At 39.1% G+C, this 23,631-nt stretch overlaps 1 protein-coding gene across 1 annotated transcript; it reads right to left on the bottom strand.

Annotated features, from left to right (window-relative positions):
• Positions 1 to 21,603: 21,603 nt before the first annotated feature.
• Positions 21,604 to 22,260, bottom strand: LOC145636811 (uncharacterized). Its single transcript, XM_081688355.1, has one exon. It carries the CDS (start codon positions 22,258 to 22,260, stop codon positions 21,604 to 21,606), a length of 657 nt encoding a protein of 218 aa, XP_081544481.1.
• Positions 22,261 to 23,631: the final 1,371 nt, after the last annotated feature.

The following is a 23,631-nucleotide window of genomic DNA, read 5'->3' as shown; positions in this document are numbered from 1 at the left end:
GGTTTAACGCTTAAAATTTATTCCCTACAGTATGTATGCGTGCTTGTGAGCATTTTGAGACAAAAATTGAATGAGTTGGTGAAGAATTAAGCAAAATCACCATTTTTGGTACTACTTGTGGTAAATGGTGTTCCTTGTTGTTCATGTTGTTTCTTTTGCACATGAAATGATGACATGTTGGTTTTAGATCCTGTAAAATATGCTATGATGCGTCGATCTATTGTTTTTGTGCAATTTTGAGACATGCTTTGTATTGTGTATGTACTACATTGTCATGGAGAACATAGTATCATGCATTTAGGAGAACATAGTATTAGTTCGTCATGGAGAAACTAAATACTATAAATAATTCCATTATTTTGCCAATTTTTAGCCTTGAGGTAAAAATTTAGCGTATAATGCGATAAATAACTAAATAACTTAGGAAGTGATTCTAAGCATTTAGATTTTTATTTTTATAATAGCATGCCTAGGTGTCAGGATCGCGATCTTTCTACCCATGGCCGGCGTCAGGCTTTTCGGGAGGACACTCCCACAATTCCCGAGGGTATGGACGATGACGTCTTAGAGTCTGAGCCTCGGGCCTCTACGGGTAGGGGGTAGGTGGGTTCCACCTCTGTGGACTCCAGACCAATTGGTTTTCTGTCAAGAGAACCACGTTTCTCATTGCCCACTTGCCGGCATAGTTGACGGCACGCTTCGCCACCACGGTTCTGGAGCCGGAGATTTGATTCCTCGACTTCACCAGATTATCATGAGGGATCCTACTACGAACGCCTTATGGGAATCGGCTGGTTTAGTGGATTTTTATTCGGCGGTCGTAGGGTTTCGCAGCCCTCGGGGTTGCGGTGCGACAATCGTTTGAGCATTTTTGGAGTATTTTTGGGATACTACCAACATCTTTCACTTTTCTTAGGGGGAGATGACAGTGACCCCTCTGGACTTAAGCATAGCGGTCTACGCTTCACTGACCGGGCCGTAGCACATATGTCTGATCTTTCTTGGGGAGCGGCTGAGGCAGCCGATTTGTTAGGTCCGATCGTTCAGCATATCAGGACCCATCCAGTGTCTTGAGGTGGTCCTAAGATCGGGCGATCAGAGCTGGCTTTGGTTCCAGCTCGTGGTTTTGACATGGAGGAGACGTCGGCTAAGCAGCGAGTGCGGATCTTCATTCTGATTCTAATCTCCATGACTCTTTCTCCTTATAGGAGTTCACGTGCACTACTTTGCTACCTCCCTTCTTTAATCAGGATCATTGAGATAGGATCCTTTAGCTGGGCCAGCCTCGGATACGCCGACCTTCTCTTGTCGTTGCGTAATGGTTGTAGGCAGCTGAACGACAGGTCTCCCGTCACTGTCTACGGTCTATGGAGAGTCGTAGAGGTGATGATCCTTTCCTCTTCTTGTTTTATTTTAATTTGTTCGACTCATGTGCTCAAAGATTACTTTTCATTGCAGCTATGGTTCTACGAGTACTTCCCTGTCGTGGAGCGGTTCATGACTTCCCTGTCGGGGCTAGCTGAAGTGACCGAGGAGAGTCACGGGTGGAATCTGTCTCTGCGCTGCGCGGGCTGCTATGCCGAGGCACCTTTTCTGTTGGCGTAAGAATTAGTTTTGTTGCCTGTTATTTTGTCTCTGTTGTTATTTCCGGTGTTTTATGCCAACTTTTTATGGTTTTCAGGTTGCCATTGATGTCCAGTATCGTCCTTGGGCTGGGATGACTAATCTTCCCGAGGCCTTGCATCTTTCAGCGCACCGCATCATTTTGGTTGGTACCGGACGCTTTGTCTGGTATTTGGGGGAGCGTGTCGTTCGTCAGCATAATAGTGATCGCTTTGTGGTGCCCTCATCTCCACCGGAGTCGATGCTAGACTTGCACTTGCTTAGGGAGTTGATAAACAGGGGAGAGCGCTACACTTTTCCTTTGCAGGAGCTTATGCACATGGAGGGTGATTATGCGCAGGACTTACTTCCCTCCTTGGCTCCTCCACCCTGCCTTCCTGAGGTATGATTTCTTTTGAGGATTTTTGTCACTAGTCTCTGTTTAAATAGTCGAATAACTTGATTATTCGATCGTATTTTCAGACGACTGTTTGCCCCGTGGGGAGGATTGAGATTCCGCCTCAATCTGTCCGTTATCCAGGGCCTATTGGTATTACTGAGGATCATATTGCTGACGCGCTAGAGGGTTTTAGACAGGCACATGAGTCTCTGCCCGAGGTTTTTGAGCGGGTAAGTTTTTGATGCATTATTTATCCTTTTAACATCGCTTGTTACTGATTTTTCTTTGTTTTGTTCTCAGCCTTACCGCCCGGAGATGATGGGACTCATGAAGCTGGTTGACGCTCTGAAGTACTACATCATCAAGCTTCGGCGTGGTGCGAGTTGTCGGAGCAGTTCTAGCGATGTTCTTAAGGTATGCTCATTTTTTTCCACTTCTACCATTTGTTTTATTTTGCATTGTTGACGCCTTTTTATTTTGTATCTTTCAAGAGCAGCAGAGGTCCCGCTCGCGCTCGAGGCATAGATGCTCGGACAAGGGGGAGCTTGGTCGTGATAGACGATCTCCTGAGGTTCATCGGCATTCTTAGTCTCAGCGGGAGCCTCATATTACTCAGCCGTTTCAAGAGGCTCAGTGGCAGCAGCCTCAGTCTTCCCAGTGCTTTCAAGGTCAGGGTCAGGGGCAGCGGCCGTCGTTTTCACAGCCTTCATAGCCTGAGTTTAGGCCTATTTTGACTCCCGTGGATCCTGGTTTATTTTTCAGCTCCATCGTCTAAGATTCCTCTACCGGTGTCGGGCTTGTTCTCAGTTCCAATGTATGGGACGATGCCTCCGCCGACGATTCCCGTGTCTTTGAGTCAGTCTACAACGTTTGCCAGTTGGACGGGTCCTGCTTTGAGTTTGACTTCTTCTTGAGTCACAGGGACTAGTAGGGACAATACTCCCCGTACTCGGATGATGGCTGGACTCTTTGGCTCACCGTTCCCGTATTCACAGGCTGGAGACGATACTGATCCTAATTCTTCTAGTTCTGCAGACTTTTGACCGAGGGTCTTTATTTGTACATACTGTGATGACACTTGACGCTGTATATTATTCATAGTTTATGCATTTATTAGTGTGTGTTAGTGTGTGCTTGAGACTCATTGTGTGTGATCGTGTATTTATTAATGACGCGACAAAAAACGTAAGTGGAGTAAGTGGAGGGTACCGACCTTCCCCAAAAGAAAAAGAAATAAAAAGACAAGAAAATAATAAATAGAATAAATAAGTAAATATATAAATGATAAAGAAAAAATAGAAATAAAAAGAATAAAATACTAAAGTAATGAATAAATAAATAAAAATTGATAATAAAAATGAAATGATAAAAATAATAATAATAAAATAAAAAATAAAAAAGTTGAGAATGAAACTCTCAGAAAACTGAAAAATAAATGGAGAAGATAAAATACTAAAAAAAATCCGGATAGATACGGGAAAAGATAACAAAAGAAAACGCGTGGGGTACCACAACACGGCACTGTACACCGTGTCAGGGAAAAATCTGCCGTGTCGCGGCAAAAAATCCCGTGACATGGTGGGATTCCCCGTGTCACGGTGCGCGTATTCTACAACGGTGTGGTTTACGCGTATGGAAAGATAATTTCTGAGTAGTTCTGAGCGCTTTTGCTATTAAATAGGACCAGTATATTCGTGATATGCATAATTACAAAACAAAAAATAATTAGAAATTCATATTTCAATAATAATGTCTCAGAATTTTGATAATACATTGCACGACTGGTCTTATTCTCTGACCAATGCTGACTAAAGAGAGTTAGAATTGTTTCATGTCAAGGGTTTACTAGTCTTGAGGCCTGTAACGATTGAACATGATTTTCTTAGGGCAGCATTAGATTATTGGAGTCCAGAAACACATTGTTTTAAATTTGATTACGATGAAATATGTCTCTTGCCGGAGGAATTCGGTGCAATATTTGGATTTGCTGCTAGAAATCTTATTGCCATGCCTACCCTACGTGAATATTATTACCAAGATTTTGAACGCTATCTAAATCTAACAGATCCAGCTTTAAATAGAATTGTGTGTGGTAATTAGGTAGATTTAGAAAAACTTGCAAATTTATATTTTAATCGCCCTATCTCTGAGTCTTATCATGTATATCGTAGAAGGGCATATTTTTTTTGCATGTTTAGCAAGCTTTTATTTGCAAACGATAGGGTAGGACATGCTTGTCTAGCGTCTGTGCTTGAACATGTTTAATCTGGGAGATCTCCTATGCCTACGTGCCTTGGAGAAACGTTTCGTGGCCTTGACGAAGCAAAAGCTGACCGGAAAGCCATCAGGAAGGGCTCTCTGCCCCCGTGACACAAAACAGGCACCGTGTCACGGGAATCTACATTTTTTTTTTAAGATTTGGTTGATGGAGCGTTTAGAACTATTTGAAGCCCCCGACGATGTTGAAAAATATGGCCCTAACGATCTAGTCTGCAGGAAGAAGAATTACTCTATGAACATGTCGTATGAAGACTGGAAAAATTTCTTTGCAAAGAGAGAATTTTCCATTCGTTGGGTGGTGCCTTGGTGGAGGCTTACTAGGATGGTTGGCACGAATGATACTCCATATTGGCGTGTTCCTAGTATCTTAAAACTAACTTTTTATTGTCCATCTCGAATGATGCGGCAGTATGGACTTGAACAAGTAGTTCCACGCTATAACGATAGTCCTCGCGAAGTATCGTTGCATGAGAGTAACGTTCACAAATACGAAACTTATTAGATTGGAAGACCTTTGTGGACCGTTTCTGCAAGTAACCAAGCTCCTCCTCCTTTATCTAGTGCATACAAGGCATGGTTGAACCCTAGAAGTAGGAGAGAACAATTCGGATCACGCAAATCTGATGTGAAGAGTCGTCTTGGCTATAAGAAAGCACCTCCTAAAGATCTTCTAGGTCCAAGAACACAAGGGATTGAGTTTAAGACTCCTATAATGCTGATAAAGGAAGAATTATGTGAAAGGGAAGGGTAAAGAGAAGATGGTCTATAGAGAGAAACAACCGAAGAATTTTAAGAAAGTTGAAAGGGGTGAAAGTTCGACTAGGGGTGTGACAGTTCGGGCAACAAAAGACACATTAATGGTGAAGGCCGACCTAATTGAAAAAGAGAATGAGGTTGCTAAAGTGAAGAGGGATTAGATCAGTATTGCTTTGCTTTTATGATTTATAATTTGTTATTTAAAATAAGGCGTATGATGCCAATAATTGTAGTCACATTTATTTCAATAATAATAGCATATTTATTTTAGCCTTAAATGGAAAATTATAATGACTTTTTTTATTTATTTATTTATCCGAGTCAAGGAGTCGGACGCAATGGAAGAATGAAAATAAAAAACCTCGAACAAATAATGAATTCGCAAAGACTGCGTCATTAATCGGAAAATCTGAAATTTCACCGTGTCACGGTGAAAAATTCCGTGTCACGTTGCAAATTCCCGCGTCACGTCAAGTTTTTTTTTTTTTTGCTCAGGTCCACCATGCCACGGTGGACTGTGTTGTGACACGGTGGAATGTCCCGTGTCGCGGCAAACCCCCCCCCCCCTTTTTTTTTGTCGTGACGCAATGCTGAACTGACGCGTATACTTGATCGACGGAGGGAGGATTTTTTTTTTTTAAAGTGGCCGGGCCCCAATGAGGGGTTGCCTACGTATCCTTAAAAAAGAATCAGGCCGAACGTAGCTCTATTGGGTCATGAACCTATGCGACTAGGCATAGAATTTCTTGAGTTGATCCAAGTTGGTTAAATTGTGGAAACCATTACTGTCCATGTCTACCAATTGCGCCGCTCCGCGATACAAGAAGGCTTTAACAATGTACGGGCCTGACCAATTTGGTCTGAATTTTCCTCTAGATCTAACACATTTTTACGAAGTGCCTTAAGCACCAGATCACCCTCTTTGATGTTCCTAGTCTTGACTTTTATATTAAAATGTCGCGCCATACGCTGTTGGTAGGTTTGGACATGATGCAAAGCTGTCAAGCGTTCTTCATCAAGTAAGACTAGTTCATCAAATCTTGCTCTAATCCAGTCGACTTCAGCTAGTTGGATTTCCAATGCGATTCAAAGAGAAGGGATTTCGAGTTCTATTGGTTGTACATCTTCAACTCCATAAACCAGAGAGAAAGGTGTAGCCCCCGTTGACGTACGAACAGAGGTTCGATAACCCCAAAGGGCGAAATGTAGCTTACTTGGCCAATCCTTATAATTTTCTGTCATCTTTTCGATGATAGTTTTCACATTTTTGTTGGCCGATTCGACCGCACCATTTGTTTGTGGTCTGTAAGGTGATGATCTGTGATGCTTGATATGATATTTCTGTAATAATTCCGCGCATTCGGCTTGGAAATGCATTCCATTATCGTTGATCATCTCATGTGGTACCCCATAGCGGCATATGATATTTTTCTCAATGAATTGAGCTACGTGTTTTGCCGTCAGCTTAGCATATGAGGCAGCTTCGACCCATTTGGTGAAATAGTTGATCGCTACGAGGATGAATTCATGCCCCCCTTGTCCTGGTGGTGTTATTTTTCTAATGATGTAGATACCCCAAGCGGAGAAAGGCCATGGAGAAGTATATGTGTAGGGAAGCGAAGGTGGAACATGTTGTATATTTTCGTAGACTTGACACTTCATACATTTCTTGACGTATTCGTGACAATCTCTCTCCATAGTAGTCCAATAATAACCTTGTCGTTGAATCTTTTGAACTAACATCTTTGCATTCATGTGCGTTCCACATATACCGGCATGGAGGTTTTCCATGGTTCTGTGTGCTTCTTTCTTGGCTATGCATCAGAGGTTTCTCCCCATTGCACTTCTCTTGTGGAGTTCTTCCCTGATAAGCACATACTGTGAGGCCAGGAGCCTCAAAGCGCAGCGTGCCCTTTTATCAGTATTGGGAGGGTATTCTCCTCTTGTCACATAGTTAAGGATATCTGTATACCATGGTTCTTCATCTTCTTCTTGTGGTTCTTGTTCATCATCGAGTGCGTAAACATAAGCCGGTTCATATCTTCTTTCTATGGTCAGCGGCATTCTGATTGTATCCGTTGGAATTCGCACCATTGATGCTAATTTAGCTAGTACGTCGGCGAATTGGTTTTATTCTCTCGGCTAATACATATATTCCACTTCATCTAGTTGCTCCGTGAGAGTTTCTAAATGAGCTTGATACGTAGCGAGACTTTCACTTCTCACCTTCCATCTCTTGGAGATTTGGTTAATGATTAGTGAAGAATCATCGTAGATTCTGAGCTTCTTAATTCCCAAGGCGACAGCTGTTTCTAACCCCAAAATACATGCTTCATATTCTGCGACATTGTTGGTGACATCAAAGTCGAGCTTCATGGAAATTGGGATGTGCTCTTCATTGGGTGATACAAGCAAGACTCCTACACCACATCCTTTTTGGTTTGAAGCTCCATCGAAATAGAGCGTCCAGCTATCATCTTCGGTCATGAGTAAATCTTCGTCAGGGAAATCGTACTCATCTTCTTCTTTCTCAACTTCTTCTAGCGGAAAGTCTGCTAAGAAGTCAGAAATCGCAGAACCTTTGATGGCTTTTTGTGGTACAAATTTCAAGTCAAACTGAGCAAGATTGACTATCCACCTTGATAATCTGCCATTAAGTGTAGCTTTTTCGAACAAGTATTTGAGAGGATCCATCTTGGACACGACATGCACTGTATGAGTGAGCATGTAATGTCTTAGTTTCTGTGCGGCCCACACAAGTGCGAGACACAATTTTTCAAGTGGTGTTTATCGTGTCTCATATCCTTGAAGCTTCTTACTCAAGTAGTAGATTGCATTCTCCTTGCTTTCAATCTCTTGTGCTAGCATTGCCCCCATAGTTTCTCTTGTGATCGTAAGGTAGAGTCGAAGAGGAAAGTCAAGTATTGCTGGCGCTAGCACGGGTGGGTTTTCCATGTACTCTTTGATTTTTTCGAAAGCTTTTTGGCAATCGTCATCCCATGTGACTGGGACATTTTTCTTAAGCTTCTTGAATATAGGTTCACATATCGCTGTGAGCTTTGATATGAACCTACTTATATACTACAGCCTTCCAATGAAACCTCGAATCTCTTTCTCATTCTTAGGCGGTGGCATGGCCATGATCGCTTTTACTTTTGTGGGATCTATTTCAATCCCTCGAGAACCGATCATATCTCCAAGTAATTTTCCTTACGTGACTCCGAATGCACACTTTGCCTGATTTAATCTCATGTTGTACTTGCGGAGTCTTTCAAAAAACTTGCGAAGTGCAATGATATGGCCTGGGCGATATTTAGACTTAACGATCATATCATCGACATAGACCTCCACCTCTTTGTGCTTCATGTCATGTAAAAATGCCGTAGCTGCTCTTTGGTAGGTGGCACCCGCGTTTTTCAACCCGAATGGCATTACCGTATAGCAATATGTACCCCATCGTGTGATGAATGTGGTTTTCTCCATATCTTCTCCAGCCATCAATACTTGATTATATCCAGCGTAACCGTCCATGAATGATAGGAGTGCATGGTTTGATGTGTTATCGACCAGAATGTCAATGTGAGGTAGAGGGAACCCATCTTTCGGGCTTGCTTTATTGAGGTCCCTGTAATCAACACACATTATGACCGTTCCATCCTTCTTTGGAACTGGAACCTCATTTGCTATCCATTCTGGATACTTGGATACTTTAATGAAACCTGCGGCCAACTGCTTTCTGATTTCTTCTTTGATTTTGAGAGCCACATCCGGTTTCATACGGCGTAGCTTTTGTTTGACAGGCTTCATACCTGGAATGAGTGGTGTCGTATGCTGAGCTATATCCCTGGCAATTCCTGGCATATCTTGGTAGGACCAAGCAAATACATCAACAAATTCACTAAGCAAGTTAATTAGCTCTTTGCGTTCATCTTGACTTAGTGTTAATCCAATTTTTACTTCTTTAACAGTCGTATCATTGGAAATGTTTATTGTTTATGTATCTTTGATAACTTCCGTTTTATTTTCGTGTTCTTCCATTGCTTTTATTATTTCTTTGTCATTTTTATCATTAGCAAAACAATATTGATCAGGGTTAGGGGAATGACACGCATCGTAAGCAAAGGTACTCAGTTTATTGAATTCATTGGCTAATACATCAAGAGGGGCAAGGTCAGCTGCGACCTCACCGGAAAAAGAAGACTCAACAAGAGACTCGGGATTAGGCTCTATAACAGAAAGAGTGTTGGCCTCAGACTCTAAGGACTCGTCTACAGACTTAGACTCGGACTCAAACTCGGATTCAGACGACTCAGACTCATCAAACATAGGACCTTCGCCAGCGGTTATTTCCAACTTCTCTCCGCTTGGTGTAGTAATCCTTAATGTCTTGCGCCACCCCTTTGAAATATTATCAGCTCGGACGATTAACTCGGAGGGATCAAAATCCTTGTTCGCTATGACAGCTTGAACGAGCTCGGAGTTATCATTGTAGACGGGCTTAGACTCATTCTTCTCCATTCCAAAAAGCAGGTTGATGCCTAAATCATCAGAGTTTTGGCTTGCTGGTTTCTCCGTTTCGAAGGGCTCTTCGTTTTAATCAACAAAGTCACAATCGAGGAACATCTCAAATCCTGGTTCACGCTTCCCATCGTGGACGAATGGCTCAGGGAATTCATAACATGGGAAGTGTTCCCCCTCTTTGATGTACTGGCCATTGAGGGTGAATGGATATGGATCCATGGCCATTTCCGTCTTCATGATTTGAGCATTATTGCGAGCCTTCATCTTCAAGAGGGCTTGTCTCACATATTCTTTTGTCGGCTTGAATCCTAAGCCAAAAGTATCCTTCTTGATTGCACCAGGATGGCCCCAAAATTCAGCCATTTTCATTTTGAGTCCGAGGGTCATTCTAGGGAAACGCCCTTGCTTCTTCAGAATGGCATTAATATTGGTGTTTGAATAGGGATCGAAGTCGAGATGGCACTTTTCCTCCTCTTCAATCACGAGAACATCATCGAGTGAAAACCCCCAAAGATCTTCGTCTTCTTCGTCATGTTTGACATGGACGATAGGAGTGTCGATAACTTGAATGCGCATAGGAGAAGCATCAATGGTAATTGGAACCCCTCCAACTATGGCTTTCACTTTCTGGTGCAGCGATGATGGAATCGCCTTTAGCTCAGGAAGCCAAGGGCGTCCTAACAACAGATTAAAAGAGGCCTTAATATCTACCACCTAAAACTTGGTGCGACGTTCAATGGCCCAGTAGTTATGTTTAGTGTGACAGTACCCACGGCTTGACAACGAGTATTATCATAAGCACAAATCCCTTGGGTCGAGGGAATCAATTCTTCATTCTTTATGCCCAACTTCTTTGCAGTGCGAAGTGGGCATACATTGATTGCAGAGCCGTTATCAACCAGGCTCATAGGAACATTCATCTGCCTACACACAATGGTGAGGTGTAAGGCCTTATTATGTTGATCCCCTTCCGGGGGCAGATCCTTGTCAGAAAATAAAATCAGATTGCTAGTACATGGCAATTCAGTAGTGAGAAAGTTGACCAGTCCTTGAGGAGTCATGTCATCATCAACTCCTATTTTCACCAGAGCATTCATCACAACCTTTCGATGCTTGTGGGAGGTGGCCAAAAGCTTCCATACATTCATCTCCACCTTGGTCTTTTGCAATTGTTTGACCACATCGCTGTTTACAGGGTCGATGGGATTCGGATGTGATTGTGGTGGAGGTGGAGGTGGACAAGGTTGTTGCAACCGTCCACTTCTGGTGAGAACCTTGACCTCAAAGTCTCCCCAAACATCTTCACTTGTTTCAAGAGATGAACTGGCTATATCATTGAGATAGACGTCTTCATCATCACTATCCCAAATTCAATTCACTTCCTCAGAACTCAAGACCAATACAACTTTCGGCAGAGGTTCATTTACAGGTTGAATGAGTATTGACGGATCAAAGGAGATTTCATCTCCCATGATTGCCAAAGCATAAAAAAGAGGACCTGTTTGAATGTTAGGCTTCTTGCCCCCTGGAGGGACAGGAAGTTGATTAGCATCAATTAGGTCTTGGATTGCATCCTTCAACCTCAAACACTTCTCAGTATTATGACCCTTGCCTTGATGAAACTTGCAATAAGCATTGGGGTCATAGCTAGCGGTCTTATTCTCTGGTCGAGGTTTTGGAAATGGTCCAATTGGCATAATCAGTCCTTGACCATGCAAACGATTAAAAGCAACATCATAAGTCATTCCCAAAGGCGTGTAAACCCTCCTTTGCCTTTGGAATCTTTGAGGAGGAACATTAAGGGCCAGCACATCATTGATATTGATATTGTTGGTAGCATTATTTGGCTTGGAAGACGAAGAAGAAGGAGTGTCGTTCTTCTTGTTTTTCCAAGTGCTGTTATTATTGTTGCTACCAGCAGTCTTCATTAGTTCGTCCTCGATATTGATTCCAATATCATATACAGCTTCAAAGGTACTTAGAGGCAGAAACTTCAAGTGTTGCTTGTACTTATGAGTCAGATTGGCAATGAACAAGCGAACCATCTCCTTTTCCTTGGGGGGATCCACCAAGAGCGCGACTGTTTCCCTCCACCTGCTTAGGTAAGTGGTGAAGCCTTCATTCTCTTTCTGTTTGAGAATGGAGAGTTCACGTTCAGAAGTCTTGGCCTGAATGTTACACTTGTAACGATTCATAAAGCTTTCAGCAACGTCTTCCCAGGTCGCAACATGTTTGGATTCCAAAGAGTAGAACCACTGTTGACAGGCATGCTCAAAGGAAAGAGGGAACACTGTAGGGAAGAGTGTCACATCTACTCCCTTAAGAGCCATGGTTGCAGAAAAAGCCTATAAATGAAAAAGCGGATTATCAGTAGGCTTGAATTTGGGAATGTCAGCAGTGGAAAATTTCTCAGGAAGCTTGTCCCTTATGGACGAAGAGGTGACAGGTTGTCCCACATAGGTTAATTCTTCAGAAATCTTACTAATCTGTTCCTTAATCTTGTCCATTGTAGCAGTAGTTACATTGTTTTGATTGGCTTGCTCTACCGTGTTGACTCTAGTGGTGAGTGTCTGCATCATGTTAGACAACATTTCAATTGTCTTGTTGATGTTCTCGATATCTTCCTTAGTAGCCATTGGTTGAAAGTAGACTAGAGATGGATCTTGTGGAGATGATTGTGGTGGTTTCCTTGTACGCCTCTTTGGTATATGAGGTTATTGAGGTATTGACTCGAACCGTAACAATCTACCTCTGCTTCTTGACCAAGTGCTGTGACACCGAAACAAACACACATTTAATGACCAAACTTAACCTTTACCCATCCGGATAAAAAAAAAATGAATTTTAAAAAAATTCTATAATTTTGAAATTCTATTTGTTTTTTTTTTTTGTTTTTTTTTTTAAAAAATATGGGAGGATACTATCTGACTTACTCCGAAAAAAAATGACACAAAAAACAAGACTACCCTAAAATACGGTCAAAAAGTGGTGCACGACCAAGGAAAAAAAAATGTGTGAACATGATATGTGAGTGATTAAGTGAGGTTATGGACGCGTGTTTTGACCGTACAGCTAGACATGACACCAAACTGGACACATAAACCACACATTGACATACATACGCACAAAAACCAAAAAAGACTGACGGGACACTTTTCCCGGGCACCGTGTCACGGTGCTGACTGTCGTGACACGGTGAAGTCTACCGTTAGACGGTGGAAAGCTCCGTGTCACGGCACTGTTCACCGTGGCGCGGCAGAACATGTCGTGACACGGTGCACAGTTCCAGGTCATTTTTCCAGATTTTAATCGACTTTAGGTCCATACTAATTACTATGTGAAAATAAAAACCCTCAGTCATGGGTTAAACAAAAGAATAAACACATGAAGGTTAGCACCAAACAACCATGTAGCATTTAGGCACGATGATGTAAAAAAGTTTGCAACCTAGAGTCAAGATTTATGTTCAACTATTGGTCAAGCTTTGGGTGTCAAAAGAGTACAATGGTTAAGTTTGGACGCGTTAGCAAGGCAGCCTCCCTTAACGGTGTATGCCAATGGGCGGCTCCGCGAGTTCGTGACGAAATTGAACTCGACCCCATGGTTTGGGTGGATTTAATAACTCGAATGAACCCTTTTTGCCATGAGCGGTTTTGGGTTGATAGAGCTTAAATCCCCTTGGGCTAAGACGCATGTAGAACACATACGTTTTTTTAGAAAAATCGAAAGAAGTTGACTGTGAGAAGAGAAAATAAGCCACCAGACTGATTTTATGAATGCCGTGACACGGCAGATTTTGTCGTGGCACGGCAGTCAGAAGATCTGACTGGTGCCCTGTTTTTCTTCGTGCGCAACCAAGTTATTCAATTTTTCCTACGGGACAGACCTAAATGCGACGTTAAAACGTCTATGCGTATGCAAAAATGCCAAATTAATCACAGGAATATTATTTCAAGAATCTTTCAAGTCTCATCCACTCATCTTAATTAAATACCGATCACTCAAATCGATAAATAACAAAGAATCCTCCCTAGTGGAGTCGCCTAATTGTAGGCGTCGTTCGAAGTGCGCCTACGAAAAAGCATGTTGTGAATATGCTTGGCACTTGTAGGAAGTGGGATTTGACATAATACGATTAGGGACAAATAAAGTAGGGAGCCGCCAACAAGTTTTTTAAGGAACTTGTAAACCGTTGACGGATCATAAAAAGGCAACCACGATAAGGGACAACGATAAGCAACAACGATTGACCCGTGAAGGTTACACCCCATTCATAATCCATGAGATTATTAACTCCATATGGTTCGGAACCACGAAAGGTGGATCGGGGATGATGGTACGAAGTGAGTAATGGAGTCACATTCGCCCAAATCGGCCTCTTCTCGATTCTTGTTGTGAAAAGTGATTCCTACGATCTCAAAGGCGTACAAACAAAATATTCAATTTGCTCCAATCTATTATTTAGCTAAATTGGTTGAATATTAATGCAACACATAATTCTATAAAATTTGTGATCACTTGAATTAAACAACAAGATTAAAAAGGAACCTAAACCGGTTGTCCAAATTATCTTATTAGGCGTGATTTTCAATTACATATTCCCTTTAAACATGCAATATGGTGATAATAATAACAATAGAATAAACATTAATATTGGAACCAATTTAACCATAGTTCCAACAATACAAAATCGTTAGAAAAATAATAAAAATAAAAGGAACATAATTCTTACTTTGATTTTGTTTGTTTGCAACTACAAAATAATAAACGAATTAGTAACTTCAAGGAAATAAAAAAAAAATTAAATTAAATTAAATAAAGTAGAGTTGATTTGGGGCCAAACCCTCAAACAGTTCTATCTTTCACGCCTTGGCTTAAGGACAGAACCACGAGTAAAGTACGGACTCCTTGGAGTACTTGAAGAAGAAATTTTGAAAAAAGAAGGGTAGGTTATTGTTTAGGCTAAAGCATAGAAGAGAGAAAAATAGAGAATTAATTGGTGCCCCGTACATCAGAAATGAGGGGGTATTTATAGAGAAAATGTGCTGAGGGAGCACACGGAACCCTAAAATGATAAAAACCCTAAAAAAGTATCCCGTGACACGACAAATTGTACCGTGACACGGGAAATCCCACCGTCAGACGGGAAATATTCCCGTGACACGGTGCATTTTTAGTGTGACGCGGGAAATTTTTACTAAACGGGGAAGAAAAAGCATTAAGGGTTTACGCGGAAAAGACACCCGTGTCACGAGAAATCCCACCGTCACACGGGAATGATTCCCGTGACACGGTTGGTACCTGCCGTGGCGCGGGAATTCCCATTCCTCTTTTCCGTCTAAATACATTTTTAACCCTAATTTCGTTCAGCATTTTAAGTGCCGATTGATAATTTCGGGCCTTTTTCTGATTTATTATTATTTGGGCTAAAATAAGAAAATAATTAAATAAAATAAATAAAAGGGTTGGGGCAAAAATAAATAATAAAACAATAAATAAAAAAAGGTTTGGGCTAAAATTAAATAATAAATTTGGGCTGAAATTAAAACTGTGCTTTTACCAAACATCAAGACTAATCCATGGACTGTTCAAAAATACAAATTTAATCTAATATTATTTTTTAAGCATTCTCGGGATTAAATACTGAACCCGACCAATAGTGGCGGTTAAAGGTTGTTCATCATCGGGTTTAGTTTTGGGGAGACATTTTTAGGTGTGTACAATTACCATTAACAATATGAATTTTAATATCTTATTTCGATCTTCACCATCTCAAAACACCCATAGTGCAAATTCTCTATATATTACCTGTTATATCATATATATATATATATATATATATATATATATATATATATATATATATATATATATATATATATATATATATATATATATATATATATATATATATATATATTCCACTACATTCTTATATCTTAATCTTATCACATAAAGAGTTTATTAGTGATGTATTATATATATATATAGGCTTGTCAATTAAAAATAGAAAAAATTGCCACCATTAATCCCAACATTGCCTTATCAGCCAATTATAATCCCTACTTTTGATTATTCACCATCACTCCCAACTTTATTCCCTATTAATTTCTATCGCACCCAACCGGTCATCCAACCTAATATTAAAAGTTATAAGACACGTGTCTGCCTATAATTGGCTTTAAAAAATTAAAAAAAAAAACCCCACAAATTAAACCACCCATGCCCAACAGCTGCCACCACACCCAGCCCTCTAACCCTATCCCGGAAAATACCATACCCCCACCCCAACCCCCAAAAAACGACCCCCATCCCCGAAAACCCCTCCCTCGCTACTAGAAAACGGCGCTTGGCCCTCCCTAGCCTCTCCTTCGAAACCTACCCCTTCCCTTTTCCCACACCCAAAAGCCCCACCCCCGCCCTCGAAAACCCATCCCCTGTTGCCGGAAAATGGCAGCCAGCCCTCCCCCTTCTCTCGAAACCTACCCTTTTCCTTCCCCCACCCCCAAAAACCCCTCCCCCGCTGCTAGAAAATGGCGCCTAGCTCTCCCCCTTCCCTCGAAACCCACCCCTTTCCCCTCCCCCGCTGTCGGAAAATGGCGCCCAACCCTCCCCCTTCTCTCGAAATCCACCCTTTCCCTTCCCCTACCCCCTAGAACCCCTCCTCCTCCCCCGCTGCCGGAAAACTAGGCCTAACCCTCCCCCTTTGTCTAAACCCACCCCTGTCCCTTCCCTCACCCTCGATTTAACCCCTTCCTTGATAATCGACCATGAAAACCGATTGTGTGGGAGGTTTCGAGGGTCGGGGATAGGTGGCGGAGGATGGTCGGTGGTTTTTGGTGGAAGACGGAGGTCGGCCGACCATATTCCGGTGGAATTGAGGGTTGGGGTTAGGAATCTGTCTCCCCAAAAAAAACCAAACCCAGTGATGAATACTTTTCACGTTGCTTGATTATTGAATAGGTCGGTGAAAGTGTGAAAGGTCTTGTGATGTGTTTGTTTTAATAAAAATCTTTGTTTCTGTTTTAGAAAAGAACTGTATTTTATGAAAATAGCCATTCCAATTTAGCTTGGTCCATAATAAGGGTCCAATAATAGTGTAGTTGGATCGGGCTCGCAAATAGCTTTCTAATGATATATTATAAGCCCAATTCTGATGAATAATGAGGAAGTTATGGTCCAAATACTAATATGGGTCTGAAATGGTTTTATGGATTGATTATAATATTCTAGAATAGTCTAGAAGGTTATTTTGAGTTCTAATATCATTAGGATTGATAATTAATATTTTAGAAAAAATGTTGAATTTGGTTTGAAAAAAAACAAGTGTTTTATTAAGATAAAATCTGATTTAAAATTAATTAAAATGGAGTTTTTATCGTTTAATTATATTAAGAAAATGATTCCATACAAAAGTGCGTTTATCTTTTAAGCTGTCGCATAACGACAATCCTGTCGCCAAATGATAGCACTTGTCGCCATGCGTGATTCATGTCGCATGGCCACAGGCTCTGCCGCCCGCGACAGGCAACAGTTTTATTCTGATTCAAATTCTTATTTGTTTCTATCGATTACAGACTATTTTTTTTTATGAATAGGGGTCGTATCTCCCCATTTTTAATCATTCACAATCATGAACAATCACTAATTCTTTCTCTCTCTCTCAAGCATTAGCTTCTTCATTCCCCCTCTTTCTAAACCTTTCCCATTTACAAAATTCCGCATTCACGAGACTTAGACACACCTAGCCAAGTTCGAAGTTGTCTTCACCCTAGACATGAAAGGTTGATAATTTCTGAGGGTTTGGTCCCAAATCTCTATTTCAATTATTTTAATTAATTGTTTAATTTATTATTTTCATTGAAGTTACTAACGCGTGTATTTTGTAATTATGAAAAGATACAAGGCAACCAAGTAAGTTATTGGCTTACTCCCTTCTTGTAGAAAGCATGCTTAAATTATTTTAATTCCTAGTATCATGTTAGGATGCTTTTATTGCTTTCTAGTATCATGTTTAGGTTGCTCCCTATTTCTTTCTAATATTATGTTAGTATCATATTTTATAAGGGATAAAGCTTTGATTTTTAATGTTTAGTGACATACTAGGGTTTGTTATTGCTCTTGTTAGTATCATGCCTAGGATCTTGCTGATATTATTATGCTTTATTGAGATTATTTTATGATGATTATTGTTATTATTATGTTGCTTGATATATATTATTGTTACTTCTTGATCACGCTTTTTATGCATGTTTAAAGAGGATTTGTACTTGTAATCACGCTTAATAAGATAATTAATAATCTTGTTTAGGCTATTGTGATTATAATTCAAGTGATCGCCAATAATAGATTTGTTTGTGTATTAATATTCAACCAACATAGATTAAACAGGTTTAGGTTTAACCTATTGGTTGTATGTTAATTAGAAAGCGCACATGAATATGAGAAGAATAAAGTAGAGGCCTATTTTTAGGGTAGGTTCAATCTCTTTTAGGTTGGATTTGTACTTTCATCCCCGAATATCAAGTCATGGTTCCAGACCACTATGGAGTTAGCGATCTCATGGATCGTGAAGGGGTGTAATTTCATCCTCTGAACGATTTATAAGTTCCTAAAACTTGTTGGCGACTCTTTTGCTCTAGTTTTCTTCCCTTTAGACGCCACCATGCTTAAGTGTATGATCACAGTGGAGCTAAAGTGTGGGATGCTTAAAATATTCCCTACATTGTGGTTTTTTTTTTTAATTTTTTGTTTTTTGTTTTTTTTTTAAAAAATTTTGAACCAATCAGGTTGCGACACGTGTGCAACTAATCATAAGTCAGCAAAATTTACCTCTTCAACCGTTTCCAAGTCATTTGGGTACAATAGAAATTAATCCCATACAAAGTTGGTAGTGATAGTGAATAATCAAAAGTAGGGATTATTATTGGCGAACGAGGCAAAGTTGGGATTAATCAGAACAATTTTTCCTTAAAAATATACAATCAATTTATTAGGTACAAATGTTTAAAAATGTAAATGTGATTGATTTTTTGTTCTTGTTAAAAGAGATACAAAATGATGGGGGGATTCTTTCATGACAAAATCCCAACCTATTAAATTAGTGGAAAAAACTAAGAAGAAAATATGTTGTCTAAGATAATTAGTATGTCTATAAAGAGTTCTTAAGACAAGTATTGTATTTCATAAGATAACTTTTTTGGTGAAATATTTCATAAGATAATTAGTCTGTAAAAATTCTTGTGATAACTTAGCTTATAGCTTTTAATGAATGGAGCTTAATAATATCCCATGTAACGCTAGTATAAAGAGACAAAGAGTTTTGAAGAGCTGTATAGTTGTAGAATAAATAGTCACATATCATAAAAATAAGAGTTTATTATTAGGGAAACTGGTTATTATTAAAGAGTGAGTTCTAAATTCTAATAGCATAATTTTTACATAATATATTGATTTTATCTTGACTTTATTGAACTTGCTAAACTTTATTAGACTCTATTTTAGTGGTAATTTGAACAAATATAGGCTGGCTAACCTATTGACTCTAATGAACAATACAAGAGGGGGTGAATTTTATTGTAGGGAAATAAGGTAACTTTCACGAAATTTATAAAATAAATCTTAAAGAAACTTTAAGTGCAAAGAGAGATTATACGTGGAAAATTTCTTGGCTCTAATCAAGAAGAAAAACCACGACCACAAGGGATTTTAAACTCAATTCTTGATTATATTAGGGAAAACAACCTATTACATTCTAAGACTCTCACTGAAGTTCCGCAACAAACTTGAGCTCCCCTTCAACCAATATATCCCTCAATCAGTTGATCTCACAAAACTCTCTTTCTCCTTACTTCACTCAAAGCAGTAAACACTTTAGTGTTCACTCCAATTCTAACCCAATATAGCTTAAGATTATACCCTAATATACTAAGTACAAAGACACTCAATGACTCAAGTGGATATACACTCTTTTCGAAAACTAGAAATATTACAATGCTCAACTGCGTCTTTCAATAGAAAATCCAAGTCTATCTATAGAGAGGAGATGTGGTTAGATTTTCTATTGCTTAAGCTCCACTAAGTCACAACTTCCTTAAGACTAGGAAGTGCAAATAGTGGGATCTTGGGCAGCAAGCAAAACACACTTTTCCTAATAATGCTGAAAGTGTTTTACTGCTCCCTAAATTATCCTAACCAAGACTGACCAAGTAAAAACACACGCATAAAATTCTTTTCCAAAAACTGATTTTTCAAAAGATAAACTTTAACAATTAAACTGAAATTAAAACCTTTTAAACAGGAAAAGATAGTTAAGAAAAAAGATATTTTCCAAAATATTCCATAAATAAATATTCAAGTTAAGGTAAGAAAATTAAAACTTTATCTTATATAAATAAAATCCACTTGACTCCTATTTAACTTCAATTTACTTAACATGTACATAAGAAGCCAAAAATAAATAACAAAAAATTAGACTCTTAGAACACTCTTGTGAAACTTGGACTTTGAGGCTTTAGTTCCTTACTCAAGGAATTCGACTTCTAATTGTCTTCATTACTCTTCTTATCTTCATTAGCTCTCTTCAAACATTGTTCTATGCTCTTTTTACTCCAGATTTTCAAAGCATACAACTTAGTCCAACCAAGAACCTGTCATTACTCACAGCTAAAATATAAAGTTAAATTGTTATGACTTTGCTTAGGTTCCTTGGAGTCATCATCAAGACTTAGGGTCAATATAAACCTAACCCTTGAATTATTAAAACATATCAAAACTTTTTTTCATGAATAGGTCTCGTTTATGAACTTATTTAAATTTATTAATCTTTATTTGAACATATTAAAAAAAATGTGTTCATAAATTAAGTAAGATAAGGTTAACAGAGAAAGGATAAATAAAATGTTGTGGTTACATACTAGATAATCTATGAGAAGTTATTTATACGATGCTCATAAAAGAAGTTTACACCATTAAATATGTAAGTTTATGTTATTGAATAAGAGCGCAAAATTATATTATATAAAAACTAATTATAAGCACAATTTCGGAACTCAAATTGATGTCAATCACCATTGATGGAAGAGGTTGCTTGTGGTTTAGAGGAGCACTCATTTTAACACCAAATTATTTTTAAAATTAAAGATTAATATGGAGAGTACATTCCTACTTGGATTAATAATTTTGTTTTTATTATAGGTACATCATTAAACTATTTCTTTAACTTTTTACTCTGTTACCTAATATTACATAAATATTTCACTCACTTTTTATAATACGTAGTTACAGAAAACCGATTTTCAAAACACGTAGTACTATAAAAATATATGTATGTATAATAGTCTAATTTTTCTTTTTATTATACTTGTACCATTGTTTTGTTATGTAAAATTTGATACGAATTAAACAAAAAAAAGAATTAAATTGATCATTCTATTTACATAAAGAAAATGGATAAAATCATTACAAAAACTATATGACACTTAATAAATTTATTAAAAAAAAATCCATACTAAGACTTAAATTATTGTGATTCTTTCATGATAAATTTAAATAATCCGGAATGCATAGAATTTAACCTAGTTTTCACGATATATAATAATAAGGTTACATTCATTTGATTCAATCCCTTATTAATACACTTTCCTACCCGATGACTCATACAAACTTTGTTTTTTTTAAAAAAATTGAATTAAATTCATCACTTTGTTCATATAAAGAAAATTTAAAAAAAAAAAAAACATTGAAAAAATATATCACCTTGAATAATTTTATACAAAAAAAAATAAAATAAAACTTGCCATACTAAGACTTAAATAATTGTTATTCTTTCACAATAAATATAAATAATCATGAATGCATAGAATTTAACCTAGTTTTCACTATATGTAATAATGAGGTTACATTCATTTGATCCAATCCCTTATTAATACACTTTCTTATCCACTACTTTGCTGATTCATACAATTTTTTTTAAAAAAAAAATTGTATTAAATTGATCACTTAATTTTTTTTTTTTTTTGAAAGGAAGATAGAGCATATATTAATCATGAAGAGAGGTCCAATTCCGCCAAAGTAATAATGCTTTGGGGAAAGGAACTAAAGCGTACAAACTCCAAACTATCACCCATATCACTCCTTGCAACCAAGTGAGCAGCGATATTACAACTTCTCTTCGCATGAGAAAACAAACAAACATTAAACCAAGCTCTATCTACACTAATATCATCATAAACAATATGGATTGGAGAAAAGCCCGAAGCACTATAAGTGATTGCCTTGATTACATTAATTGCATCCGATTCCACCCACACATTCCTATACCCAAATCTCCGAGCAAGGAGAAGAGCATACCTAATAGCCTGAGCTTCGATGCATTCCGGGGATGAGATCTCGACTCTCTTTGTTGCTGTCAAAAGTAGGCTGCCATTTTCATCCCTAAACACGACCCCAAGTCCAGCTAACCCACTTGCAGGAACATATGCATCAGTATTCACTTTGATGCAGCCTTGTGGTGGGCACATCAAACTAACATTACTGGAAACGCTTTGTTGGGACACAGGAAGGATCACTTTCTTAGCATAATCATCATAATAACTCACCAATTTGCAGAACCCAGTAGCGAGCATCACAAAATTGGGTGTTTCATTCTCGAAAACAATCAAATTCCTACATCTCCATGCAGCCCACATAAGTGCTGCCATACGTTTCAGAACCTGCCCATCCACCTTACCCTGCAGCCAGCTCCAACACTCAGCAAAAGACTATGTTGGTGCATCCACAAATTGATCAACCAACCCACTATGACCCCAAATTTCACGAGCAGCAGTGCAGTGAAATAGAGAGTGAATAATTGTTTCCCTTTGATCACCACAGACTTGACACGAAGCATCCTCAAGCACATGACGCGACACCAATCTGTCCTTGACTGCTAAATTCCCCTTCCCAGCACCACAAACAAAGTATTTAAGCTTTGGTGGACCACTCATTTTCCACACAGAAGACCATAGCTCCTCAGCATGGCTGCTCACATCAATATCACTACCCACACTCCTTGCTAGCCAATATGCTGTCTTAACCGAAAATATCCCATTCTTTGTGTAGCACCAATATCTACAATCAGGCTTCATGTGGTGGGGTAACGGGGTAGACATAATAGCAGCAGCAGTAACCCCATCAACTAGCTCACGAACCTTGGTCGCATCCCAACACAAAGTCCCCTCCACCATCAGATCACTGACCAACATACCCTCCTCAACTCCAGCAGGTTATGGTATAATAAAAGGTCTTCCTTCCTTGATTAACCAAGCATCGTACCAAGCTTAAATGTTCCTACCATCACCCACCCTCTAAGCCAAGCCATCCCTAAGAAGCCCCTTGGCACCCCAAAATACTCCGCCACGAGTAGCTTAGGTCATGACCCCTCAAAGCTTCCATCACCGAAGAATTCTTAAAATACCTAGCCTTAAGTATTTTAAAAATAAGGGAATTTTGATTCGAATGTAGCCTCCAAACTTGTTTAGCGAACAAAGCTTGATTAAAACAATTAAGGTCTCGGAATCCCAATCCCCCCTTTGCCTTCGGTAAACACAACCTCTCCCACCTTTGCCAATGCATTTTCCTATGATCAACCATCGAACCCCACCAAAATCTACACAACAAATTATGAATTTCATCTATAAGTCCCTCCGGGATCTTGAACATACTCATAATGTAAGTCGGTATTGCTTGAGCCACCGCTTTAATCAACACCTCCTTACCCGGTTTCGACAACAACTTTTCTTTCCATCCACTCAATTTCTTCCAAATTCTCTCCTTCAGGAATGCAAATATGGCTTTTTTGGACTTCCCTATGATCGTCGGCAATCCCAAGTACTTCTCATGTCTATCAACTTCGCGGACCCCTAGTGTATCAACAATCTCTTGTCTTCTTTCGATAGTTACACACTTACTAAAAGCAACCTCTGTCTTGTCTAGATTGACTTTCTGGCCAGATGCTCTCTCATACACCCTGATAATATCAGCAACTTTCGAGCATTCCTGGAGAGTAGCTTTAGCAAACAAAATACTATCAT

This window comes from Chenopodium album, chromosome 6 (assembly GCF_948465745.1).
Source record: "Chenopodium album chromosome 6, dcCheAlbu1.1, whole genome shotgun sequence".
NCBI lineage: Eukaryota > Viridiplantae > Streptophyta > Magnoliopsida > Caryophyllales > Amaranthaceae > Chenopodium > Chenopodium album.
Note: the sequence above shows the minus strand (reverse complement) of the source record. Positions and strands in the feature narration are given on the sequence as shown.